The following is a 10,278-nucleotide window of genomic DNA, read 5'->3' as shown; positions in this document are numbered from 1 at the left end:
TTGACCTTTTAATTTCCTTTAGGCATTGGGTCTGTAGGTCAATGATTAATATTAACATGCTTTGTGTAATTAACATCAAGTCCCTTGGTAAGTAGGACAGAAATTCTTCATAGTTAGTGTTTTAGAAGGATGCCTGTAATCTCCATTTGCACAAAATAAACTGACATATGATTTTCCAGGAAGGATGTTAGAATAAATGACTATTTATCCAATCGTAGGATAGAGATATATTGTTAGTAGGGAGTATATGTCCATTAAATTGATTGTCTGACTCTGGTTTTTAAACTTTTTATTATGTACAATTTGGAACATACACAAGAATAAACAGAATATAATACTTTACCATCCTGCTCTAACAACCATCAACTTATAATTAATCTTTTGCCACTCACACCTCTAACCTCCTCATATTGTTTTTGAAGCTTATTCTAGCTTATTCCATATAATGTAAAAGAGTATATAAAATCATTTCATCTAAGGATATTCCAGTATATACCTCTGATAGAGAAGCAGTAATTGTTTTAAAACAAAACTACAGTACAATTTCTGTCCTAAAAAAGAACAATAATTTATTGGTATTATAATACTTTTCCTTTATTCTTATTTTTACTTTCTTTTGTAGTGAGATAGATGATAGATAATTAGTGGTTAAATTGGGGGTGATTTTACCCCATAGGGGTCATCTGGTAATGTTTGGAGATATTGTTGTTACCAACTAGGGGGTGCTACTGGCGTCTAGTTGGTAGAAGCGAGGGAAGATGATAAACACACTGGACAGTTCCCCAATAATAAAGAACTGTCTCTTGCAAAATGTCAGTCGTGCTTCTATGGAGAAATTCAGGTAGGCAGACAGATAGATAGACAGACAGATAGGTGAATAGCAGTTACAATGGACAAAAGCTTATACAGAAAAGAGATACAAAATTAGGTGACTTAGGTAGCCACACAAAGGACAAAAATGGATTTATAATTGAAAAGGTGATTCAGAATAGTTATTCCAATTGAGATGTCCCATCATGAAATAGAATTTTATGACTGTTTTAAAGGGATTATCAGTGGCCTATAATTAATTAATGGAACACGTGTTCTGGGTGTAGGTAAAGTAATTCAGAAAAATAGGTTTCTTACTTGGGCAGCAGAGTCAAAGGAAGTAATGAGCAAAATATTTAGTAAATATGAGTAGATTCTGTGTTCTGAAAAAATCTAGAAAAAATTATTTTGGATTCACTAAGCAGTCTGTCACAAATGGCTTTGTTTTATGTAAAACAGCGCTATGGATATTAATGCTTGTGACACATTTTTAAGATGAAAATGAGTATTACTTACTTTAATGTAGACAGAACTATGCTCATTATTCTCCACACAGAACCCCTGGCAATAATTTACCTAGCAGCACAGTAGTTCATGCAGATCAAAGCTGCATTATTTAAGCATGTCCAGGGGGCAGGTTTTAGTTCTGTGGAAAAAAAAAAATATTGGTTTGCTTTAAGGAAAAAAAAATATTGGTTTGCTTCTTGAGAGAAAGCAATGTTTCGCTAACTAGGTGCTTCATGCAAGTCCTACAATATTTAAACTCACACGAATTCCTCCTGTTACCTGGGAAGAACTCCCTTCCTGACGCAAATACTCTAAAATCTGAGGGAAGTATAGAACTGCGAGAAAGCCAGTCTCTTCAAATGAACAGCGATGTATTTTCGTTTAAATTAAACCCGAATGTTAACTAGACTCAGGAAAGGAAATGGCAGAGGAGAGTCTGTCGTTGATATAGAATGTGCCTGCCTGCGTCGGCTCACAGACAAGTGATGAAGTCCAACTCTGAAATTTCAGGCAATTTGTATACCAAGCTCCTCCTTTTCTGCAGTCTTCTTTTCCATTGGTAAAATTCTTTTGCAGGGTCATGTAGGGATCCCACCCCTTCTCTGTGTTTTCACTCTGAAGCTCTACACAACTTTACACCTGAATGAACGCCAAACCTCTGTGGATATATAAAGGGAAGCTTGAGGAGGAATTTCACAGATACAGTGCAGAAGCAGAGGCAAAGGAATTAACCAGCTCTTCAGCCAAGGAAATCCTCTACTCACCATGCTTCCTCCTGCCATTCATTTCTATCTCCTTCCCCTTGCATGCATCCTAATGAAAAGCTGTTTGGCTTTTAAAAATGATGCCACAGAAATCCTTTATTCACATGTGGTTAAACCTGTTCCAGCACACCCCAGCAGCAACAGCACGATGAATCAAGCCAGAAATGGAGGCAGGCATTTCAGTAACACTGGACTGGATCGGAACAGTAAGTGTGTTTTACTTGTACAGGTTTGTTTGTTTTTTTTCTTTTCTGGTAGCATTAGCTCACATTGCTGTAGAATTGTTTTATTGGTAACTAACCTGAACCATATATATTTTGTGAAACAATTTGGGAGTAATCTGCCGCATGCGTAGGCTGGCATTCTTCCCTATGTAGTGATTTTAAAGTTAACCTAACTAAAAGAGTGGTTTAATAATGCAAGCACAGAGTGAAGTTTTATCAAACATCCACAAACAAAACATTTCCAGGAATTAAACTATGGTTCTGTCAAAATCATGCAAAATGAGAGTTTTAAAAAGTATTGTTTTAGATAGCTCAAGTTCTGGTTGTTTTGTCAATTTATTTCAGGGCGTATGCAATTTTGGTAAAGTGTATAAAGGTAGCTAACATGTATTATTAGTTACCATCCACAAATACATATAGGGAATCACAAAGGAAAAAAGGAAGCTTCCAGGAGAAAAAATTTGTTTACATTGGATTTCTAAAATATGCCTAGTGAGATAGTCAAAAGTTTTGATGAAGCTCAATATAAAAGAGGGATAAACTAAAAATTTTAGAGAATCATATTTTTCTAAACTAATTCCTTGTTGTCCCATTCAAAATTTAGATAATTGTATATTTCTGTGACAGACTGGGGACTTTTTTGTAACTTAAGAGATTTAAAACAACAGCTTAGTTGACACACTAATTGACCACTGGTTAGGGGGATTCAAATTTCCCCTAACTTTTATTTCCATCTTTTCCTTTAGAAGAGGCCACATGCTAATAATCAGGTTTTAAGAGAGAGAGAGAAAGAGAGAGAGAGAGAGAAAGAGAAACAGTGAACAGGAAATCTTACACAAATCTTTTGCCTCTCCTTCTTCACTCCATTCAACTACGAAAAGTAGTTTTGACCTTTGAAAAGTCAAACCAAATATGACTGTTAATGTCTAAGAAAGCTAAGATGTTTTAACTTTCATGAAGATGGTTGCTTTTAAGTACACAGGACATATCTGATTATTATTAGATTACTGTGCAATGTGGTGGGTATTCGTTGTCAATGAACTGTCACTGCAAAAATGCCAAATCTGTATATACACAGGAACAGAAAGCTTGACAAGTGGAAATTATTTCTGGCTGTTTCCAGGTGCATTCCTGAGGCAGCTGCAGGAAGGTGAGCTGGAGGCAGAATCAGGCACGCTGAGCACACTGTCCAACCAAACAATTTACGCTTTACATTTTAATCCCACAATTCTAGATTTCTATGCATGCATGTGTATGTAAGTAAGTTTTTACGCAAATGTCACGTTCCCCTTAAGCTATATCTCTTACCTCAGAAGTACTAGGATACAGAGATGAAGTGAAACTCCTGATTCAGTTCTACTTTGACTTAGCTTTCAGTACTCTTTGTAGAACCACTTCAGTGTCCCTTATCATTTCTATTTGTAAAATGTCAGCAGCCTGCACTTTTAAACATCCTTTTTTTTTTCCTGGTTGGCAAGCCTTGATTTCTTTTCAAGCTTGTTATAGGCAATTCTCCTCAAGTTTAGATAACAAAGCAAGGGTAAGGAAAACTTAAAATATTTAAAGATTAATTTTTGCTTTAATTACATAAGGCATGTAACAAGAAACAGCCAATTAGAGAACATACCTATCAAATCCAAATAACTAAAACAAAAAGTTTGCCATGACCAATATTCAGGAAATGAACACCGTGGTTCCTTTTGCAGTTGTAAATCAGACATGTTAGGCATTTTTCTGCCATAAAATTCATGGAAATGTAGCCAAGTTGTTATGGCAACCATACGTTCCTGATTTAGGGGCTTTTATATTCTTCGAATCTTGAGTTGTAGTGGCATTTTGCATTTCAAACATCTTACTGTTTGTATTTTTTAAAAGATAGTTTGGGAATTTATGTTTAAAACATAGTTATTAAGTTTGATATGCAAAATGTCAGATGTTGTACACATATGCATGTATGAGTCTCTGCAGCGAAAGTCTAAAATTGAAATAAAATATTACTGAGAGCATATGCATTATACACAATATTTCAATGGCCCTACCACATTCTTTTCAACAGATTTTTTAAAAGCCTAATTGAAAGCACTTGCAGACATTAACCAATATGACCCTTGAGAAAGAGAATATTAAAGTATACTCTTTTAACTCATTGAATAACGAATATTTACACATAAATGGAAGAGCTGCTAACCCCTTATTGGAGAGTGAGACTAAGAAAATTGGATTTTCAAACACTCTAATAAGCAATCAGCTAATGATATATATAAAAAAAATCGGGCCTACATTTTTTTTCCCAAAAAAGTTATAGCCATGTAAACTGATGATTTTCATGAAAGTGTCTCTATCCTATCCAGGCAGATTGTTTTCATTGTGAAAATAAAGTAGGTGCTCACTTTCTATTTGGCAATTTTCTATCATTTGGCTATTATTTTTGTCATTGCGGAGCACTTTTTAAAAGGTCTTCGTTTGCATTTTTGTCTCTGATGCACATTCTTTTTTGTTTCCTGCAGCTCGGGTTCAAGTGGGTTGCCGGGAACTGCGTTCCACTAAATACATCTCTGATGGCCAGTGCACCAGCATCAGCCCTCTGAAGGAGCTGGTGTGTGCTGGTGAGTGCTTGCCCCTGCCAGTGCTCCCTAACTGGATTGGAGGAGGCTATGGAACAAAGTACTGGAGCAGGAGGAGCTCCCAGGAATGGCGGTGTGTCAATGACAAAACCCGTACCCAGAGAATCCAGCTGCAGTGCCAAGATGGCAGCACACGCACCTACAAAATCACAGTAGTCACTGCCTGCAAGTGCAAGAGGTACACCCGGCAGCACAACGAGTCCAGTCACAACTTTGAGAGCATGTCACCTGCCAAGCCCGTCCAGCATCACAGAGAGCGGAAAAGAGCCAGCAAATCCAGCAAGCACAGCATGAGTTAGAACTCAGACTCCCATAACTAGACTTACTAGTAACCATCTGCTTTACAGATTTGATTGCTTGGAAAACTCAAGCCTGCCATTGCTATTTTCTCACTTGAAAGTATATGCTTTCTGCTTTGATCAAACCCAGCAAGCTGTCTTAAGTATCAGGACCTTCTTTGGGAATAGTTTTTCCTTTTCAAGTTTTTCAAGATGTAGGTATATCCATGAATGCAATTTGCATTTAAATTCCACGTATCCTGTAGTTTTAATTCCTCATTGTTCTTAAAAGACTGTTGATACTATACACATCAGTGAATCATTATATTTTAAAACAGAAAAGGGATTCTCAGATACCCTCCATCTACTGGCCCATCCCATATCCTAAACAAAACCCCTTCAAAACGGAAAGGTTAAAAAAAAATTGTTGTCATGAATCTTCGCAGTAACATTTCAGAAAGGTGCTTTTTTGGTACTCTTCATGGGAACAGTTTAGCAGCCATGAGTGATCTTCCTTTGAAAGAGAATGAAAGACCTTGTGACATTTCACTTCAAAAATAAGCCCTGTAGCTCTTTACAGTTGCATAGTATGAAATTATACCCTGCATGCTGACCCTTGCTTGGAATGGAATGCCAGAAATGCATGGCAGCGGCTAATAAGTAAAGCTGATTAACTATTTATTTGTCAATGTTATTATTTAATGAGCTTTCACATGTGATTTTTTTTCAAAATGTTAATTTTTTAATGTTTTGGAACTTTTTCATGGACCTAAATATTTTCCTATATGACTTGTGGTTGACCTTGAAATATGAAAATACATGTTGTAGATATGTAAAATGATTATTTTACTCTCCTTATTACATATATGTTCATGGTGAACTTTATCAATAGTATGGATCTTTTTAAATCAATAAGATGCTTTGTAAAGTTGAAATACGTAATACTTTCTTGTTTAATCTGTGCAATCAGAAGGTGTTTTGACCTTCAATTCAACTGGTTTCTTTTAACAAAAATAAACACTGCTAAAAGTTATTGTCGTTGCCTTTAACATGTATAAAGGGTGCAAAAACTGTAGAATAAATGTGTAAGGGTAATTGCTTTTTTGTTTTCTAAGTCACATTCAAGCTTTGACAGAAGTATCTATTCTAAGAGAGGAGAGAGAGGGAGACATGGAGTCCACCTCTTCAGTAAATGGGAGGTTGCAAAACTTGGGTGTCAATCCAGCAATGAGTAGTCATGAGAATATCAAATTTACATACACCAGTGGATGCCAAGTCTGCTGCTCATTATAATCACCTGGGGGAGATATTATGAGACCCAGTGCCCAGGTTTTCATCCACATTACATCAGAATTTCTTGGGGTAGTGCTCAAATATCAGTAGGTTTTAAAGTTTTCCAGATGATCTCAATGTACAGCTAAATTTGAGAAAGGAAGGAATTGTGAAGAAATCAATATCTTATGTTGGAGAACATTGAATACTATTGTATGGCCCACAAACCGAAAACATGAAATAAAAAAAGGAAACAAAAGCTAATTTTTCAGTGTTTTCAATGTTGGCATGTTGTTATATTAAGCCACATAGTTTCTTGAAGCAGATTATACAGTTGAAGGACGGTTGTGTCAATTCAATCAAATGATTGACTTCATCACTCCAAATGAAGAAAACCAAAGAGGCTCATGATGTATTGGTAATATTTCCTGGGTTTTGCCTTTTGGGATGCTGAGCATGAAAGACTCCTTAGCACTTTTTTTGTAGTAGATTGTTCTTTTTGTAATTACAAGTCTGAAAATCACATGTAAATTACATATAGCATACTAAGCTAAACAAGAACATTAATATTGTTGCTTCCCTGTGAGAAGTAGAAGCATCTAAAAAGAACCTTTAGATTTTATAATAATGCTAACTGTTATACCACCAAATAAAGAAACAAATCATAGCCTACTACTGATTTCTCTTTCAGTCTTAATAAGCATCTTAAATTACTTCATATTATATCATCATATTACTACATGAAAAATTCATAATAAATATAGGTTGAATATACCAAATATGTCTTGTTTCATATGTCTAATTTACCTGTCCATCCTCTATGTGGGATATTTAAGATAACACAGAAAACTTCAGATAGACACTTTGGCCATTTCTTCCTTCTCAATAAGACAGCACCTTTTACAGAAGACCTTAGAGATGGTCTCAAGAATTAGTGTGCCTTAAGATCTGAGGCATAAAAACGACTTGATCTGACAACAGCTTTTCACAATCAAGAAGACTATGTTGTTGTGTTTTACTAAAACAAAGGTTTTGGTGATAATAAAATGCTAAAATCTTCAGTGATTTGATTCCTAATAGTGTATTAGCAAATGGACCATAAATATACAAAGAAAAAAGAAATGTAATAAAAGAAGCTTATAAATAAGACTTCTGTAGTCTCTGCTAAGTTTAAAATTGGATCTATTTCTAATGATCACATTCAATTACTGATCTGTTTCAGGCCATGTTACATTGATGATGCATTCATTGTATCATCTTTAACATCAAATGACAGGAAAAGGTCAGCAGTCGATAAGAAAGGCCTGGAATAAAATCAGTGTCTCAGTGAAGTAAAAATTAAAAGCCAAAAGAAAGAATAACTTTCTAGTTATTATTTTAAAATACTAAAAATCATATGTGTTTCAACTGCTAAATATCTTTTGTGTTTTACTTTCAGTTAACTCATGTGTTCCAATCTGATAAACTGCCTAATTTTACTATCACCTTAGTAACTGTCATCTCAAAATGGTAGATTATGATAATTTTAGCATATTCTTACCTCTAGTTTACATTCATAAAATCTATCCATGAAATGATAGAAATTTAGAGGTGTTCTTAATTAAATTTAATAAGCATATTAAATTTAATGAATTATTAATTTATTAAATTTACTTTGGCCACTATACATCACAGATATCTTCAAATGGTTTCACAGACACATAGACAAATGAATAGACATAAATATATTGATGTTTATAGATAAGTGTACATTGACATATATATCAATAATAAGAATGAAAGAAAAATTAATAGCATATACACAAATGACTAATATATAGTATGCTAGACTTAAGCCAAACACGGACATATAACCTTTAAAAATATCTATTTGCAGGCTGAGCACTGTGGTGCACACCTGTAATCCCAGCACTTTGGAAGGCTGAGGCAGGCGGATCACTTGAGGCCAGGATTTCGAGACCAGCCTGACCAACGTGGTGAAACCCCGTCTCTACAAAAATACAAAAATTAGTTGGGCATGGTGGCATATGCCTGTAATCCCAGCTACTCGGGAGGCTGAGGCACGAGAGTCGCTTGAACCCGGGAGGTGGAAGTTGCAGTGAGCCAAGATCACCACTGCACTCCAGCCTGGGCAACAGAGCGAGACTCATCTCAAAAAAAAAAAGAAACACATATATATATATATATACACACACACACACACACATATATATACACACACACATATATATGTATATTTGCAAAAAAGTTAATATTTTAACTACAGATCATTTATATTTATTAATTTGTGTTAGTTACAACCAACCAATAACTGGCAACACGCTGCTGGCCATGTTTATTTTACTATATATTTTTTGAAAAGCAACCAAAATTAGAATGTGTATGTTAAATAAAAGACACTGAGTCTTAATTCATTTCTGCTCTATTATCAAATGAGTAAGGTTTTGCCAGGAGATCTTGCAGTATCATCCAGCCTATAAATCACTATTGAATATCTACTATACTGTTAAAATGTGGTTTTTACTATGTAACATAATCTGTTTACTGAGCACGATGTTTTTAATAGATGCTCAGTGGAATAGTTATATTAAGAAGTCATGAGTAGAGAGAATAATATTTAGCAGCAGCCAAATCAGAAAACTTCCAAATTTCTGAATAAAATTAAAACTTTTCAAAGCTTAAATTTAGTATGTTGCAAATTTCTCAATTTGCAGTCATCATGAAATTTTAGATATCGAAATATAATTCATTATATTTGGAATTAAAACATGATTTAGATTTAACTCTGAAAAGTACTTTTTAATCTTAAAATGAAAATTCACTCCATGCCCTAAATTCAGCATTTATATGCTTTATATGATCATATCATACTAATAAAAAATGAAATGTATGGCAAGGTTTTGATGGAATCCTTGAAGATACTGAGAAGCAGTTCAGCGGGGAGATGACTTAGGATGCTCAGTGTGAGAAAGCAGCATTCTCTTGTTAGAATGTTTCCTTCCCTCAAAGGCAGATGGAGATGACTCTCATCTTGGTTTCATTGGAACCTACTAAAATATAGCTCTATGTTGAATGGAAATGAGTCTAGATTTGTGAACTAGGTAGACATTTGGTCACCAGAAATCTCTGTTGCATCCGCAAAGAGACTCACTGAAATAGATATCCCAAAAGACACTGTGTTTGTCAGTATCATTTTGAGTTCCACTGGTGCATCATTCTTAATGTAATAGCTAATTTCACATTTGGTGCATTTTCCTGCATATTTCGCAAATTGTCTTGAAGAGCTATAGGGTAACAACTACTGAGGAATTTTGAAATCTCAAAGAGAAAATGTTTTGGTTTTCAGGTTCAAGAATTGATTAAAATGAATTAATACCAAACTGAATGCATAATTATTTCCAGAGCAAACTAAACTGAGTTTATCATCTGCATTTGGGTCACTTGCTGAAAGATTTATTTTTTGTTAATTAGCAAGACAGTTTGGGAGATTTCCTGTGAAAAAACTTAAAATATTTACCTCTAACTTAAGTAACTGCAAACCAAGGGTCACTTTGTATTACTGATTTCATCTTTAGGAATGGGATTAGGTACTTACATCTGAGACAGATGTCTAAATTGAATGGCATTATCAGTGGCACAGACATAGTAAACCAAAGTTTATTGTCATTAAAACTGATTAAGAGTTTGATATGCGTGTTACCTGACTTCAAACTATACTGCAAAGCTACAGTAACCGAAACAGCGTGGTACGGGTACAAAAACAGGCACATAGACCAATAGAACAGAATAGAGAGCCCAG

The 10,278-nt window shown here is 34.9% G+C and overlaps 1 protein-coding gene across 1 annotated transcript; it reads left to right on the top strand.

The window, feature by feature from the left end:
• Positions 1-1,532: 1,532 nt before the first annotated feature.
• Positions 1,533-6,240, top strand: SOSTDC1 (sclerostin domain containing 1). The gene is made up of 2 exons (XM_009203304.4): positions 1,533-2,287; positions 4,813-6,240. Exons 1-2 carry the CDS (start codon positions 2,083-2,085, stop codon positions 5,226-5,228), a joined length of 621 nt encoding a protein of 206 aa, XP_009201568.1. The 5' UTR covers positions 1,533-2,082; the 3' UTR covers positions 5,229-6,240.
• The last annotated feature ends 4,038 nt before the right edge of the window (positions 6,241-10,278 follow it).

Source organism: Papio anubis, chromosome 4, assembly GCF_008728515.1.
Source record: "Papio anubis isolate 15944 chromosome 4, Panubis1.0, whole genome shotgun sequence".
In the NCBI taxonomy this organism is placed as follows: Eukaryota; Metazoa; Chordata; class Mammalia; order Primates; family Cercopithecidae; genus Papio; species Papio anubis.
The sequence above is the reverse complement of the archived record's forward strand: the minus strand, read 5'-3'. Positions and strand labels throughout refer to the sequence as shown.

Excerpts from the sequence above, each read along its gene's own strand:
- SOSTDC1 (XM_009203304.4), top strand. The coding sequence starts at position 2,083 with ATGCTTCCTCCTGCCATTCATTTCTATCTCCTTCCCCTTGCATGCATC. Across the intron at positions 2,288-4,812 it reads CACTGGACTGGATCGGAACA|CTCGGGTTCAAGTGGGTTGC; the intron begins GTAAGTGTGTTT and ends TGTTTCCTGCAG.